This window comes from Coturnix japonica, chromosome 9 (genome assembly GCF_054131305.1).
Source record: "Coturnix japonica strain WE chromosome 9, WE-NBRP24, whole genome shotgun sequence".
Classification (NCBI taxonomy): domain Eukaryota; kingdom Metazoa; phylum Chordata; class Aves; order Galliformes; family Phasianidae; genus Coturnix; species Coturnix japonica.
The window spans coordinates 27,236,574-27,252,442 of NC_140671.1; the positions used below are offsets into that span (position 1 = coordinate 27,236,574).

General features: G+C 55.0%; 5 protein-coding genes across 6 annotated transcripts; 3 read left to right on the forward strand and 2 right to left on the reverse strand.

The window, feature by feature from the left end:
• Nucleotides 1–284: 284 nt before the first annotated feature.
• On the reverse strand, nucleotides 285–5,269 carry CDA (cytidine deaminase). Its single transcript, XM_015882467.3, is given in 6 exon segments — nucleotides 285–711; nucleotides 896–950; nucleotides 1,579–1,690; nucleotides 2,457–2,682; nucleotides 2,684–2,849; nucleotides 5,118–5,269. Coding segments are annotated over 6 exon segments (825 nt in total). The 3' UTR covers nucleotides 285–597.
• Nucleotides 5,264–6,472, forward strand: FAM43B (family with sequence similarity 43 member B). The gene has a single exon (XM_015882462.3). The coding sequence runs from the start codon at nucleotides 5,264–5,266 to the stop codon at nucleotides 6,320–6,322; it is 1,059 nt and encodes a 352-aa protein (XP_015737948.3). The 3' UTR covers nucleotides 6,323–6,472.
• Nucleotides 6,473–7,560: 1,088 nt separating this feature from the next.
• MUL1 (mitochondrial E3 ubiquitin protein ligase 1) lies at nucleotides 7,561–10,664 on the forward strand. 2 transcript variants are annotated; one of them, XM_015882461.3, is made up of 4 exons: nucleotides 7,561–7,702; nucleotides 7,831–7,918; nucleotides 8,773–8,893; nucleotides 9,442–10,664. In XM_015882461.3, exons 1-4 carry the CDS (start codon nucleotides 7,574–7,576, stop codon nucleotides 10,169–10,171), a joined length of 1,068 nt encoding a protein of 355 aa, XP_015737947.2. In that variant the 5' UTR covers nucleotides 7,561–7,573; the 3' UTR covers nucleotides 10,172–10,664. The 2 variants fall into 2 exon arrangements, with proteins under 2 accessions (XP_015737947.2, XP_085365097.1); XM_085508971.1 differs by lacking the exon at nucleotides 8,773–8,893.
• On the reverse strand, nucleotides 10,297–13,035 carry LOC146759881 (uncharacterized). The gene is made up of 2 exons (XM_085508972.1): nucleotides 12,879–13,035; nucleotides 10,297–10,896 (listed from the first exon to the last, which is right to left on the reverse strand). Exons 1-2 carry the CDS (start codon nucleotides 12,890–12,892, stop codon nucleotides 10,524–10,526), a joined length of 387 nt encoding a protein of 128 aa, XP_085365098.1. The 5' UTR covers nucleotides 12,893–13,035; the 3' UTR covers nucleotides 10,297–10,523.
• On the forward strand, nucleotides 12,263–14,099 carry CAMK2N1 (calcium/calmodulin dependent protein kinase II inhibitor 1). Its single transcript, XM_015882825.3, has 2 exons — nucleotides 12,263–12,593; nucleotides 13,031–14,099. The coding sequence occupies exons 1-2, from the start codon at nucleotides 12,431–12,433 to the stop codon at nucleotides 13,099–13,101; spliced, it is 234 nt and encodes a 77-aa protein (XP_015738311.1). The 5' UTR covers nucleotides 12,263–12,430; the 3' UTR covers nucleotides 13,102–14,099.
• The last annotated feature ends 1,770 nt before the right edge of the window (nucleotides 14,100–15,869 follow it).

Sequence of the window (15,869 nt, forward strand, 5' to 3'; positions counted from 1 at the left end):
GGAAGCGGAAGGGGCGGGGCTACGGGATGATTGACGTGTCTGTGATGAAGTGGGCGGGGCTACAAAGAAGGGGGCGTGGCTACGAGGAAGCGCGTAGTGCGCAATACGCATGCGCAAGATGAGGGCTTAAGGTGCTGCTGCAGGTTGCATTGGTGCAGCATGCATTGGTGCATGGAGTGCAGTGAGTGCATGGAGGGCATAGTGCACACAGCACTGAGCACGCAGGGCATGGTCCAACAGGGCACAGAGCACAGCATGCCTCGTTAAAGTAACACGTCATTAGGTTTTGTTCCATTGCTGTTTCATTGTCAAGGAATTGCTCTTTGTCCTCACGAAAGCAAGCAAAAATATAGAGAGAAAGGAGAAAAATAGGCTAAAAAAAGGAGCTGTGGCATCACATTGGCTGCACGGTGAACACAGTGCACAAATGGCTGCTGGATAATGCTGGGAACTGGAGCTGATATTGCTTTTTATCCCCTGTTTGGCTGCATTGGATCCAAGCAACACCCATGGAGCAAACTCCATTGTCCCCAATGGAGTCAATTGCATAGAGGGGGAGTGATCCAAGGTGCTGAAAGGGAAATGCAGGTGTGCAGTTCATGCCTTCTGCAGGTCCTCGGGGCCAAAGGAGAGTGGCAGGAGCTCCCGTAGTGTCTTCACAATGTAGGTGCCATCAGGTTTGGTCAGGTAGATGTCCCAGTCTGTGCCAAACTGCAAGGAGAAAAGCAGGAGAGAGGGTCAATAGGGAATCCATGCTGCAGCACCCACAGCTCAGCTCAACTGCTGGGCTCCCTTAGTTTGTTCAGCCCAGAGACGGAGGGGTGGCCCCAATCCATGGTGACCTGCAGCTCCTTGTGGCCCTCCATGCCCCCAGCATGGCAGGGGCTCCACTCACCTCTCTCATCACCTGTCTGCAGGCTCCGCATGGCGTGATGAAGTCTGACATGTTACTGCCAAAGCAAAAGAGCCACAGAAGGGTCAGTATCACTCCATCCCAAAAGCCAAAGGGAATCACACATAGAAACCCAAAGAGATTCCCCCAGACCCAAAGGGATTGCTCCAAAACCAAAGGTGGAACCACACTGGAAAAGAAAGGGATCACCCAAAACCCAATGAGATCACCCAGAACCTAAATAGGGCACCTCCCCAAAGGGTATTACCCAAAACCCAAAGGGGGCACCACCACAAAGCCCAAAGGGGATGCCCTAAAATCAAAGGGGGAATCACCCCCCAAACCAAAGAGATTGCCTCAGAATTAAAGGGGGAAGCATCCCAATAAGCAAAGGGATCACCCCAAACCCAAAGGGGGTACCTCCCCAAAGCCCAAAGGAATAGCCAATAATCCAAAGGGGGGAACACTCCAAAACCCAAAGGGATTCCCCAAAACCCAATGGGATTGCCCAAAACTCAAAGGGAGAACCACCCCATTGAACAAAGCGATCAGCCAAAACCCAAAGTGGGCAGCACCCCAAAAGGGAGCACTACGCCAAAACCCCAAAGAGATTGATCAAAACCCAAATGGGGCATCACCCTAAACCCCATAGAGTGATGTGGTGCCATGGGTGCCAATGGCCTCACCTGGCAATGGCCATGGCCTTGAAGCGTGTGTGCCCTTCGGAGATGGCTTTTAGGATGGCTGCACGCTCAGCACACATCCCAAGGCTGTAGCAGGCATTCTCTACGTTGCATCCTATAGGGAAGCACCAGCATCACTCACCACCCCATAAAGCAAAAGGGAAGCATTCCAAAAAGGAAAGGGATTGCCTAAAAAGCAAAGAGGGAAGCATGCCAAGAAGCAAAGGGATTGCATAAAAGTCAAAGCGGACACTGCCCCGTAAAGCAAAGGGAACACCCAAACAGTAAAGGGATTGCCCCAGAAGAAAAGAGGGAACCACCTCAAAACCTAAAGGATGAAACACTCCAAAAGCCAAAGGAATCACCCAATGCCCAAAGGGAGCACCACCCCAACACCCAAACAGACCAACCCAAAAGCAAAGAGGGGACCAACCCAAAAAGCAAAGGAGGAACCACCCCAGAAAGCAAAGAGGGAACCATCTGAAAACCTAAAGGTGCAACGCTCCAAAAACAAAAGGGATTGCTCAAAACCCAAAGGAAGAACCACCCAAAAACCCAAAGGCATTGCCTCAAAATCATAGGGGGGGCACCAAAACCCAAAGTGTTTGCCCCAAAATCACTGGGGGAACCACCCCAAAGCCCAAAGGAGGCACTAAAACCCCCCCAGAAAAACAAAAAAGAGATTATCAAAGCGAATGCCACCCTAAACCCCAAGGGAATCACTCCAAACCCAAAGGCTCCACCACCCCAAAACCCCACAGGGCTCAAGCCAAACCCAAAACAGCCAACACCCCAGAACCCATAGTGGGGGGCACCATCCCAAAGTGACCCCCCAGAACCCAAATAGACCATTACCCCACATCCCCAAGGCAATATCTCACCGGAGAAGATCTCCCCATTGGCGGTGAGCAACGCGGCACCCACAGGGAAGCGGCTGTAGGGGCAGTAGGCACAATCTTTGGCCTCACGACAACGACGAAGCAGCAGCTGTAGGCACTCACTGCCCTCCATGTCTGTACTGCCTGCCCCACACGATGACGCCGACGTGGTTAAATATTGCCCTGATTGCAACGCCCTGTAGGGATAACACCCCACGTGTGCGCTTGGGCATCATCCCCAGCCTGGAGTTATTGGGATCAGGGTGGTGGGGGTTGAGCAATTTTTCTCTGTGTTTTCCCTTTTTATGTGTGTGTCTGTGTGTTCTAAGCTGGAGTGTTTTCATACACAGCCTTGTTTTCCTTCCTCCCCAGCAGGAATTTGGTGCCAGGAACGTCCTGGGGGGAGCCACAGAGAGGTCAAAGGGAAGAAAACCATTGGGTTGCAAACAAGAAATAGCACATTTCCCTCTCATCCCTCCCTCCCAACCCTCCCCCGCTTCTCCTCCCTTAGTTTCTCATTGACAGCCAACACACAGCAGGGGAAGCGGATGGAAAGTCTTCCTGACGCTGCCTTCCCCTGCTGCTGCACAATCCTATTGCTGAGCACAGATAAGGACTGTTCTGCGCCATCCTAAGGGGTGGTCACGTCCCCCTTGTGTGGTTGAGAACCATTTCCCATCCCTGATATCCCCATACATGGGGCTAATAGGATGATCCCCTTCCTAGTTCACTCTGAAACCTAATGATGGCAATGGGAAAATAAAAAGGCTTTTCCATAGCCAAAATCACCCACACCCCTGTGCTATTTGTAGGACTCAAAGGAGGCACCACCCCAAAAAGCAAAGGGAGGACCACTTGAAAACCTTTAAGGGTGCAACACCACATAAACCAAAGGGATCGCCCAAAACACAAAGTGGGAACCAACCCAAAACCCAAAGGGATTGCCCAAAACATAAAGGAGGATCTAAGGAATCACCCAAACGCCAAAGGAAATACCACACCAGAACCTATAGGGGATACCACCTCAAAACCCAAAGGAATGACACCAAAATCAATGAAGGATCCACCCCAAAACCCAAAGGGATTGCCCCAAAATCAAAGGGGGAGCTACCCCCCAAAAAACAAAGGAATCACCCAAAACCCAAAGGGAGCACCACCCTAAACCACAAAGGAATCACCCAAACCCCAAAGAAAGTAACACCCCAAAACCCTAATGGGGCACAACACCAAAACCCAAAGCAATAGCTCAAAACCTAAAGGGACTAATACCTCAACAACAATCATTTGGGATCACCCAAAACCCAAAGAGATCGCCCCAAAACCACAGGGGACTCCACCCCAAATCCCTAAAGGAATAGCTTGAAACCCAGAGGGAGTAAAACCCCAAAAAGCAAAGGGATCGAGCAAAACTCACAGGAGGCAGCACCCCAAAACACAAAGGAATTGCTCCAAGCCTAAAGGGAGTGACACCTCAACACCCAAAGGGACTGCCCAAAAACCAAAGGGATCAAGAAAAACCCAAAGGTATCAATACTCCAAAAACCAAAGGAACTGCCCCCAAAATCAAAGGGAGAAATGCTGCAAAACAAAAGGGATCAATACTCCAAAAACCAAAGGAATTGCCCCCAAAATCCAAGGGGGAACTATCCCAAAACCCAAAGGGATCTCCCCAAAATCAAAGGGAGAATCACTCCAAAAACCAAAGGGATCTCCCCAAAATCAAAGGGGGTAGCACCCCAAAACCTAAAGGGATCTCCCCAAAATCAAAGGGAGAATCACCCTAAAATCCAAAGGGATCTCCCCAAACCTAAAGGGTGCTGCACTGCAAAATCCAAGGGGATCTCCCCAAAATCAAAGGGGAAACCACCCCAAAAACCAAATGGATCTTCCCAAACCCAAAGGGAGAATCACCCCAAAATCCAATGAAGAACCATCCCAAAATCCAAAGGGATCTCCCTGGAATCAAAGGGGAAACCACTACAAAAACCAAAGGGATCTCCCCAAGCCCAAAGAGGGCACCAAAATACAAGGGGGAACCATACCAAAACCAAAGGGGATCTCTCCAAAATCAAAGGGGAAACCACCCCAAAACCCAAAGGGATCTCCCCAAAATCCAAGGGAGAATCACCCCAAAAACCAAAGGGATCTCCCCAAAATCAAAGGGGAAACCACCCCAGAACCTAAAGGGATCTCCCCAAAATCCAAGGGAGAATCACTCTAAAACCCAAAGGGATCTCCCCAAGCCCAAAGGGGGATGTACCCCAAAATCCAAGGGGATCTTCCCAAAATCCAAGGGGGCAGCACCCCAAAATCCAAGGGGGAACCATCCCAAAAAACAAACAGATCACCCCAAAATCAAAGGCAGAATCACCCCAAAATCCAAAGTGATCTCCCCAAAATCCAAGGGGGAACCATCCCAAAAACTAAAGGGATCTCCCCAAACCCAAAGGGGGCTGCACCCCAAAAACCAAAGGGATCTCTCCAAAATCCAAGGCAGAATCACCCCAAAAACCCAAAGGGATCTCCCCAAAATCCAAGGGGGAACCATCCCAAAAACTAAAGGGATCTCCCCAAACCCAAAATGGGCAGCATCCCAAAACCCAAAGGGATCTCCCCAAAATCCAAGGCAGAATCACCCCAAAAACCAAAGGGATCTCCCCAAACCCATTATCAGCAGGGGCTGCATGGCTGAACGTCGTTATCTCTCTTTGGGCTCTGCACTCCGCAGGGGCAGCTCTTTCTCCCCGTAGCGGAGCAGCCTCATCTCCCTCCGGCAGCAGCAGCGCAGCAGCATCTCTCCGTGTGCGCCGATGCATTTCTCCCTCCTCTCCACGCTTTGGGGAGGTGGAGCAGCGCTCCGTTCTGCAGCAGCAGCAGCAGCAGCAGCAGCGTTGCATCCTCACCCAACGCATCCCGCTGGGGACCGACCCTTGGGAACGGGATACGGGGACCGACCCCTTGGGTCAGGATCGGGATCCGGCAGCGAGGTGATGCTGCCCTGGCGCCGCAGCAAGTTCGTGCTGGTGGAAAACGAGCGTAAGTGCAAAGGGAAAAGCTTGGGGCCAGGGTTGGGCTATGCCTCATTGCTGGCTGGTTTCATACGCTCCTGCCCCGATTTATTGCCCGAATGCCCCTTGGAGAGGTTGGGTGCTGTGTTTGGAGGCCGGAGGCAGAAAGTGGAGCTGAACAAGGAGGATCCCACCTACACCGTGCGCTACCTGGGTAACGCCGTCACGCTGCACGCCAAAGGAGAGGGATGCACGGAGGAGGCGGTGGGCAAAATATGGGCCAAAAGCGACGCGGGAGCCGGTGGGGCCAAAATGAAGCTGACCTTAGGGCCGCATGGCATCCGTATGGCACCGGGTGAGAAGGGTGCCCGGAGGTCAGGCCACGCTTACCTGCTGCACCGCATCACCTACTGCACAGCCGACCGCCGGCACCCCAAGGTGTTTGCTTGGGTTTACCGGCACCAGGTGAAGAACAAAGCCGTGGTGCTACGCTGTCATGCCGTCCTCGTCCCCAAAGCCGCCACCGCGCGCGCCATGGCCCTGCTCCTCTTCCAGACCTCCGCTTCAGCCTTCGATGAATTCAAGAGGCTCAAAAGGCAGAACGACGGCCGGCGCCTCCAGCAGCAGCTCCTGGGTGAAGCCATCGTCCCCTTGGTGCCCCTTCGCAGGCTGCTCAATGCCAAGTGTCCCTACCGCCCGCCGGCTGAGCGCGCCCGCTGTGCCCCACGGCTCAGCTCCATCCTGGAGGAGGACGAGGAGGAGACGGGGGGCACGTGGGGGGACGGGGGTCCCACCGTGGTCTCTTTGGCCAGTGAGATGCGGGGGTGCAGCTTGCGTGGCCCAAGGGCCCCCATATGCTGAGCATTCATCTACTGCTTTGGCCATACCGGGTGCACTCGGGACACAGCTGGACTATAGGGCTACGTCCCTTTGCTCTTAAAGGGGGGGATGCAGCTGGATCCCCCCATCCCTCTCCTGGAAATAAACCCAATGTGTGTTTTTTGCCTGTGACAGCACCTGTCTCTCGCCAGCCTGGAAGACTCACGATGGTTTGTTGCTTTTCTGTTCTGTATTTACCCATTTTTTGCACTTCTCGGGGTAAAATATCCACCCCACGGTGGGGGGGGAGGGAGGGGAGAGGGGTTTCTGCACCTTCCATGCCATTCTACATGGTGTGATGCTCATGTTGCCATGGCAATGGTGGGGTTTAAATAGAGCAGGCCCACGCTTTGGGTTGGGGGGGGAGGCTGCAATGTGGATCCCAGGCCTGAAACTGGGGGGAAAATACAGCCCAGAGAACCTAAATCAGTGGAGTTTTACACAAAAATGGTTTCTTTTCACCCAGTTCCTGCTCTATCTGCCTTGACAGGAGCAGCAATGAGGGGGGCACAGTGGAAGGAGCTGAATAAGTGGGGTGGTGGGAGGGGGAACACGGGGCGCTGCTGCCCCATGGACTGAGGAAGGGGATGCACCAGTGGGATGGGGTTTGTGTGAGCTCCCCCCACATACAGCAGCCAAGGAGGGGGTGGGCTGTGGTCCTGATTCCCTCTGAGCTTTGGGGGCTGCCCCCACACTCTGTGGGCTCTATAGAGCTCTATGGGACTGTGGTTTGAGATAACTGGCCCCCGAAAGCACTATGGGGCCAAGATTTGGGCTAACACCCCTATAAATAAACCTATGGAGGGTTATATCTGAGATATAACCAGCATCCTGGGGTGAAAGACTGGGATTTGGGTTAAACATCCTCTGAAAGCCCTTTAAGGCTGAGATATAGGCCAACCCCACACAAAAGGTCCTATAGGGCTGGGATTTAGCTTATCCACCTCCAAAATCCTTGGGGTGAGAGGATGGGATTTAGGCTAAATCCACCCCAAAGGCCCAATGGGGGTGGGATATGGGCTATCCTGCCCTAAAATCTTGCGGTAAAAGGCTGGGATTTGAATTAAACCCACCCCAAAGGCCCTATAGGGTTTGGCGGGGCTGTATTGGGGGGCTCTACCAGGAAACCTTACAGCCATAACTCGGAGGACCGCACACTCTATGGTAACGGAGTTGTTTCCAGAGCGCCGCTCGCTTGACGTCATCACTCAGCGCCGCTCGGTTGCCTCGGTAATGGAGGAGATGGAAGGAAGCGGGCGGCCTTCGGCCTTGCAGGCCGCGCTGTTGGCGGCCGGTACGGGGCTGACAGCGCTGCTTTACTCGGTGTACCGGCAGCAGACCCGGCTCTCCCGAGGCCTACAGGTGGGTACGGGTGCTCCTGGGCCGGGATGCGGGCTGCTGAAGGCCGTAATGGCTGCTTCGGGCCTAGGCCGCGGCCTAGTCCTGAGCCTCGGCCTAGTGGTTGATCCTCGGCTCCTTATGTCCCATAGGGAGCCCGGAGGCTGCGGTTGGACGGGGAGCTGCGGGCCGTGCTGCTGGAGGCACCAGGCCGCTGTGTGCCTTATGCTGTCATTGAAGGTATTGGTATAGCTAAAGGCCGGGTCTCTTTCCACATCTCCCCTTTGGCTTAAGGGTTTTTGCCCTAAAATCTGCTTTCTTGCACCAGAAATGGGGTAGCACTGCCCTGTAGTGCAGGCTCCTCCTTCACAGACACACACCCAGGGAAGGGGATGGGCTGTGATTCCTTCCAAATGAAAGGGGGAAAACTCCAGCCCTAATAGAAGGCTCTGAGGTATGGGATAGGGTTAATTCCTTCCATATGCAATGCAGGTTGGGGTTTGGGCTGGCATCCCTATGGAGCTTAAATATAGCCTGATTCCTGCAAAACTATGGGGTGAAAGGCTGGGGTTTGGGCTGAATGTACCCCAAAGGTCGTGCAGGGATTGATCCCTTCATAAAGCTACCACAGGGCTGGAATTTAGCCCATCCCCTTCCAGAATCCTTGGGGGTGGGATTATGGAATTTAGGCTAAACCCACCCCAAAGGCCCAGGGTTAATCTGGTCCCCAAAATGCCCCAACGAGGCCGGCATTTGAGCTACTTCCCCACCAAAAAAACGCCCAGTGAAGGTGGTATTTGGGCTATTTCTCCTCCCCAAAAAAGTGCAGTGGGGGCTGAGATTTGAGCTAAGACCTCCACCACCTCCACAAGACACATTTGGGCTGGGATTTAACCTGTCCCCATCCAAAATCATGGGAGTGAAAGACTAGAACTTGAGCTAAACGTATCCCAGAGCCCTGTGGGGCTGAGTTCTGGGCCTGTACCTCCCTCCCCTTAAAAAATAAAGCACTTTGGGGCTGGAATTTGAGCTAATCTTCCCCCACAACAATAAAAGAGACTTGGAGCACAACTCAACCACTCCACGTGTTCCAGGTGTGGTACGTTCTGTCAGGGACACCCTGAGCAGCCAGTTTGTGGACAACTGCAAGGGCGTCGTGCAGAGGCTGACACTGCAGGAGCACAAGATGGTGTGGAACCGAACGACCCACCTCTGGTACGTACCTATATAGAACCATAGGACATCCCAAGTTGGAAGAGACCCATAAGGACCTGAAATCAGAACCTTAAGCCTTAGAGCAATGTCTCAACACTCCTTGAGCTCTGGAGGTTCAGGGTTGTACCCTCCACCCCACACATATGGCAGCTGGAGACCACCCCAAGCAGCCAAATGGAGCATCCCTGCACTGCACTGAGCAGCCTAATAAAGCAGAGAATGGGAAGCTTGATGGTGTTGTGGAGTCATCGTGGCTGTGGAGGTGATGAGGATTAGATGGATTTAGCTGCCCCTGAGCTCTTTGCCTTGTGACAGCACCAGGTTTTGCATGGGGGGCACAGGCAGAGTGATAAATGTTGCTGTGTTGAAAGCTGTGGTGTTTCCCTGCTACCTGGCTTAGGTTGGAGGGAACCTTAAAGATTATCAAACTCAAGATTATATCAGCTTGGAGGCTACCTTAAAGATTATCAACCCATGCCATGGGGTTGGATCACCCAACCCAGCCTGGATTGCCAGCGTGAAAGCACTAAAGCTTTCTTTATCCCCAGGAATGACTATGAGAAGATCATCCACCAGAGAACCAACACCACAGCTTTCGACTTGGCCCCATTGGAAGACAGCACCGGGGTTGCCGTGAGGGTGATGAAACCACTGGAGGCTGCTGAGCTCAGCCTAGAGACAGTGCATGAGAAGTTCCATCCCTCAGTGCAATCCTTCCCTGATGTCATCGGCCACTACATCAGCGGGGAGCGCCCCAAAGGCATTCAGGAAACAGAGCAGATGCTGAAGGTGGGAGCTGCACTGACTGGTGTCGGAGAGCTGGTGCTGGACAACAACACCATCAAGCTGCAGCCACCCAAGCAAGGTCTGCGTTACTACCTGACCAGCTCCGATTTCGATGCTTTGCTGAGAAAACAGGAATCAAACGCCAAGCTTTGGAAGATCCTGACCATCCTTTTTGGTTTTGCTACGTGTGCTGTTCTCTTTTTCCTCTTAAGGAAACAGTATCGCTACCACCGGGAGAGGCAGCACCTCAAACAGATGCAAGAGGAATTCAGGCAAGCTCAGGAGCGGCTGATGCGTGAAGTGAGCACCGAGGGTGGAGAGACACTAAAAAATGCCTGTGTCATCTGCCTGAGCAACGCCAAATCCTGCGTCTTCCTGGAGTGTGGCCACGTCTGCTCCTGCACTGAGTGCTACCGAGCCCTCCCAGAGCCCAAAAGGTGCCCCATCTGCAGACAGGCCATCAGCAGGGTGGTTCCCTTGTACAATAGTTAAAGCGTTGCATCTCAAGGGGGTGTTTTATGGAGAGCTCCCTCTCTCTGAGGGTCCGTCTGCGTCCTGCCCTTCTTGCTGCTGGGTGTTGGATGGCTGGGGGTGGAATCTTGGACTGGGGAAGGGGGAGGGAGCTGAGGAATGATTGGAAATGATTGCAGGTGCTCAGGGCTGGAGTGGTGCTCCTGGGGACAAAATCAGCTTGTTTCTGCGATACCCTGGTGATTAAATACCCCTTCTGTTATGAGACATGAGGAGACCTGCGGGGTGGGAGCTGGGGGTCAGGAGAGCTTCTGCTGTTGTGATAAATGATGAACACGAGGAGCAGCGTTTCCATCATCCCCTCCTGCCAGCACTACCCCAGGGCTGAGCTTTGGCCACTTGTGATTGTGTCACACCAGAACGTGATCATGGCGCCGTGGCAGAGCTCCGCTTGATTCCGCAGCAGGGTTTGGGTCGGGGTACGGCACAGGATGTAATAAAACCCTTTGAAAAAGCTCGTTTGTCCCGGTTCATTCCATCCCTGCAGCCCTGAGGGCGCTGCGCTGCCTTCCTCTCCTCCCTCTGCATTATGCGAGCTGTACGAAGCTCCATCCATCCCAGGTGGGGCCGGGCGTTCTCCCTTTTCTATCGGAGGATCTTGAGGTTGGAGCAGGGTGCGGAATAACCCCGTAGGCAGAGCTTGAAGGGCCGCATCCAGCCGGGCTGCAGGTGGCGATGCGCTCCCGCTGCGGAATAAAAGGCAGAAATAACAAACATCCGCAGCGACGGCGGCTCGTCTCCTTCCCTTCTCCCTCTGCCGTAAATCCATCACCCCGGCTGAGCCCAGGCTCTTCCCCCCGTCACCACAGGAGGGGATTCATTCCTTACCCCTTGCAGTGCCAAAAAACCGGTTTTTCCACCCAAACCCCGTGCGGGTCTTGCGATGGGGGCTGCAGGGAACGCAGCCATCCCCGCAGCGCCCAAAATAAGCTCCTGGGGGCTGCGCTGCCCCCGCTGCCTTTTAGCTCCTGTTCCCCAGCTTCCCCCGCGGGATGCGGGAGCAGACGCAGCGTTATGCAAGGAGCTGATAGCGGGACTGCGGCTGCATCCCCAGCCCCAAAAACACAGGAGCCCCGGCATTCAGCTGCCCCAAAATGGGCTGTTCTGCCCCACAATGGGCTGTTCTGACCCCAAAACGGGCTGTTCTGCCCCACAATGGGCTGTTCTGCCCCACAATGGGCTGTTCTGCCCCACAATGGGCTGTTCTGACCCCAAAATGGGCTGTTCTGCCCCACAATGGGCTGTTCTGCCCCACAATGGGCTGTTCTGACCCCAAAATGGGCTGTTCTGACCCCACAATGAGCTGTTCTGCCCCTAAATGAGCTGGGGTCCCTGTTGGCTGCCAGCTGCTGTCCCTATTGTCGCCCTCCCCCCAATGGGGACGTGGCACAGGGAGACTGTATGGGGACATGGCATGTGGATGTGGCACAGGGGTGTGGTGTAGGGACACAGTGCAGGGGGACAGCATGGGGACGTGGCATGGGGACATTACACAGTGATACGATACTGGGATGTGACCTGGGGGCATGGCAAGGGGACACAGTGCAGGGCACAGGGATGTGGCATGGGGACGTGGCATACAGACAGTACAGGGACATGGCATGGGGATGCGGTATGGGGATGGGGCACAGGGATCCAGCACGGGGACATGGCATAGGGAAAACACTTAGGGACATGGCATGGGGACCCAGCACGGGGAGGTGGTATGGGGACATGGCACGGGGACGCGGCACGGGGAGATGCCGTGCAGACACGTCATGGGGACACGACACAGGGACACAAATGGGGCCACGCACGGGGACAGCCGCGCTCCCACGGGCAGCGCCGGGCTCCCCCCTGAGACGCTCCGGGCTCCCTGGGTCGGTTCCGGGGCACCACCCCCTCCCGGCTCGGGGGATCCCCGCACCCTCAGGGAGGGGTTGAAGGGTTGGGGGGGGGCTGGGGGGGGTCCGGCCCATCCCGGGGGCGTTCCCGAGCCGCCCCGCCCCGCTCCCGCCCCCCGCTCCTCTATCGCCGCCGCCACCGATTCCGCCGCCGCGGAACCGCCGGAGCCGCGGGCAGCGCCGGGCGGGCAGCGCCGGGATGTGACGGGGCGGCCGCCCCGCTCCGCCGAGCCGCAGCCCCAGGGGGGCTCGGGACCCCCCGCGGCCCGGGAGGCTGTCGGGGGGGGGGGGCGGCGCCGGGCCCCCCTCTGCCACCGCCGCCACCGCCGCCCCGGCCATGGCGGAGGGGCCGCCGTACGGCGGGGGGCAGCTGGCGGGGGGCGCGGCGGGGGGCGAGCTGCCCTTCCCCGTGCCCCTCCGCCACGGCCCCGACGCGCTGCTGGCGGCCGGGCAGGGCAAGCGGCCCCCCAAGCTGGGGCAGATCGGGCGCAGCAAGAGAGGTGGGTGAGCGGGGACGGTGATGGGGGCACCCCGGGGACAGCCTGGGGTGGGGGGAGCGGGTCAGCGGCAGCCCGGGAATGCGGCTTATTCCGTAGCGGGGACCCCGGGGGTGTTAGTCCTGCTCGTCACTATTGGGCGGGAGGAGAGGAGGGGGCTCACCTTGCACCGCTGGGATGCAGCACATCCCGCACCCTGGGGCTCTCCCCGAAGTACCGGGGCTGAGCATCCCCTGGGGGACGCGATACGATCAGTCCCAGCCCAGGGACGTGCCCTGAGGTGCTCACCTTGCTCCGGGCATCCTCGGGGACTCTGAGCATCCCCCGTCCCTCCCCGGATACCGGCATCCCACCACCCCAATCCATCCTCGGGTACCGGGTTCTGCCACGCCGCGTTGACGGCCGTCCTTTTGTTTTCCCGTTTCCCTCCGTCCTTCCAGTGGTTATCGAAGACGATAGGATCGACGACGTGCTACAAAACCTCACCGAAAAGGCCCCTCCCGGCGTGTAAATGTCCCCCCCTCGGGAGGGATTTTCTGCTCTCTGAGGTTATCGGCCAAAATCCCAGCGGCGCCGGCGTGAGGACGAGCGGCTCAGAATCCCCCCAATCCACTGCAAAATTAACACCGACAAAGAACAAAAAAAAATCAAGAACAAAAACATCATCTTCATCATCCCCCCCCACCCCCCCTTCCAACCCACTCCTAAATGCCCCCCGATGCTGTTCAGCCGTGGGGCCGCCCCATGGGGGTCCCGACCCCCTATTTTCAGGCGGTGGAACCCAAGCAAAGGTTCCCTTCCCGGCTCTCCGTTCCTTTTGGTTTTTCATTTGATGTCTTTGGATGTTGGCGAATGCTATAAAACCTATAGATCTCCCCGTTTCGTTTTGAGGTTGACAAAGGGGTTGGGGTGGGGGTGGGGGGGAAAGAAACTTTTATAAAGGGATGGGGTTTGTTTGATGGGGGGTTGGGGGGTGAATGGGGTTTTTAATTGACTGGCGCTTGCACAAGGGAGCGATGGGAGGATGTCTATGGGGTGGCAGCTTTCCTTACAGCCGTGCAGTGTGGTGTGGGTGACCTTCGTTTGGTTCCTTTCTCTTCTCTCGTGGCATTTCCCTTCTCTCTCACAGACCGTCTGTAAGGAAACCGGATTCTCAAACTGCTGTCATCCCGAGTGCCAAAACGCGGGGCTCCGTCGGGCTCTTGTGGGGTCTTTTTTCTTTCTCCTTCTCTTTTTAATTCTTCATTTTTAACTATTTCGCATGAGATGCAAAAAAAAAAAAATATATCTATATAAGAAAAAAAAAAGGGAAAAAAAATAAGATATATATATATATTCCCCTCTTGTGATGAGGGTGATTTTTGTTGTATGTTCGCGGCTCGGAATGATGGAGCGCGGCCGGGTGTCCTCTCCTCCTTTATGGGAATATCGTGTCTGGTGCACTGTCCTCCACACACAGGGCTATTTCTGCAATGATGTACCAATAAAAAAAGGGAAAATGAGACAAAAGGAGGAGTGATTTGCTGAGTAATTAATGGGTGTTAATAGTCAGCGGGGATGGGGGGTCGTTGGGGTGTTCGATGGGAGAACGCCTACAGGGTGGGGATGCGGTGATTGATTCAGCATGAGTGGATGGGATCATAAAGGGTGGGGGGACCCCAAAAGGTTGGAGGAACTCAATAGACCCCCAAACTGAGGACCCCAATAGTCTCCTCTTGGTTATGGTGGAGGAACACCCAAAAGGTTGGAGGACCTCAATAGACCCCCAAACTGGGGACCCCAGCAGTCCCTTTGGCTATGAGTGGAGAGACCCCAAAATGTTGGAGGATCCCAATTGTCCCACAAATTAGGAATCCCAATAGTCTTCTTGGCTATGGGTGGAGGGATCCCAAAAGGTTGGAGGATGCCAGTTATTCTCTAAATGGTCGGGGACCCCAATAGTCCTTTTGGTGATGGAGGAGGGATCCCACAAATTGGGGACCCCAGTAATCCCCTTGGTTATGGTGGATGGACCTCAGAAGGTTGGAAGATCTCAATAGTCCCCAAATGGTTGGGGACCCCGATTGTTCACATGGCTATGGGGTCATCTTGCCCTACAGATTCCAGGAGGTCCCCAAAGCAGTGCTGTGACTGCACCCGGATTCATAATTTGGGGGTTCTATTGGCCTCAATATTCACCTTTTTGGGGTTGGGATCAGGGCTGCCACTGGGATCGCCTTTGTCCCCATTGGGGCTGAACCATGCAGGGCAGCTCCTCCATTCATTGCTTATTACTTCTTCCAGCCCACGCAGCTTCCTACAGGTGCAGATCAGATGGGAAGATCAGATGAGACTTTCCCTTACAAAGAAAGACTCTCCTTTTAATTATTATTATTATTATTTAACCTGTCCACACTTCTTTTCCCATGGGTTCAGCCAAGGTTGCATCTGGGATGGGCTCAGCACCATAGGAAACCCTACAGAAGGAAACCCATAGGAAACCCTACACCACAGGAAACATTACATGGTGACAGATGGCACCTGCTTGGGTAGATTTACCAAAAAAACCCTCATTTTGCATGAAAATGGGGTCTGTCCTCACTGACTGCTGGATACATCTTCCCCTTTTCTTCCCCCATACCCAAATCCCCCAAAGCCAGCAGGAACTGGGAGGAAGCAGAACCCAGAGCCGAGCACAGAGCGATCCTGTGCGCCGCTGCCATGCATCTTTCATGTGCCATAAATAAGTAATGGGGCGGGAGGCAGCGGGGCCAGGAAAGGGGGGAGAGCAATGCTGGGGGAGTGAGCACGGTGCCAAACCCCGCAGCGCTCATAGGAGGATGATCCCATGCCTGGGTGGGCGCTTCCATCCCATTCCCCTGTGGGATTTGGGGCTGTGGGCTCTGAGACCTCCCATCCCTGTATATGGGGCAGGGATTCAACACCTGCAATGGGAAAAGGAGAAGGATCCCATGGGGAATGGCCATGCGAGTGGGGATGCCCCATCCTTGGGGTCTTTGCGCAGCTCCTTATGGGTTTCACCCATCCCTCAAGCAGCTGGTGGATGGGAAAAGCCATTTCTAACCTCAAAACAAAACCTCTGGGCAGCTCTACACCTCCCCCTGCATAAAATAAAAGGGGAGAAACAGAGACATGGCTGCTGCAGGGCAATACTACAACACAAGTGCTGGCCCTCAAAGAGCCCCGCTTTGCAAAGCCTATAGAAAGCATGGACACTCACGGCACCACCCGAAATAAATCCTCATCCCCCAGCAGAAGTAGGGCACAGAAAGTAGGGCA

What these genes read in the sequence shown, in the direction of transcription:
- FAM43B (XM_015882462.3), top strand. Translation starts at nt 5,264, where the DNA reads ATGCATTTCTCCCTCCTCTCCACGCTTTGGGGAGGTGGAGCAGCGCTC.
- MUL1 (XM_015882461.3), top strand. Translation starts at nt 7,574, where the DNA reads ATGGAGGAGATGGAAGGAAGCGGGCGGCCTTCGGCCTTGCAGGCCGCG. An exon ending in GGCTCTCCCGAGGCCTACAG is followed by an intron (nt 7,703 to 7,830) that starts GTGGGTACGGGT and finishes TATGTCCCATAG; the next exon opens with GGAGCCCGGAGGCTGCGGTT. An exon ending in GCCTTATGCTGTCATTGAAG is followed by an intron (nt 7,919 to 8,772) that starts GTATTGGTATAG and finishes CACGTGTTCCAG; the next exon opens with GTGTGGTACGTTCTGTCAGG.
- CAMK2N1 (XM_015882825.3), top strand. Translation starts at nt 12,431, where the DNA reads ATGGCGGAGGGGCCGCCGTACGGCGGGGGGCAGCTGGCGGGGGGCGCG. An exon ending in GATCGGGCGCAGCAAGAGAG is followed by an intron (nt 12,594 to 13,030) that starts GTGGGTGAGCGG and finishes CCGTCCTTCCAG; the next exon opens with TGGTTATCGAAGACGATAGG.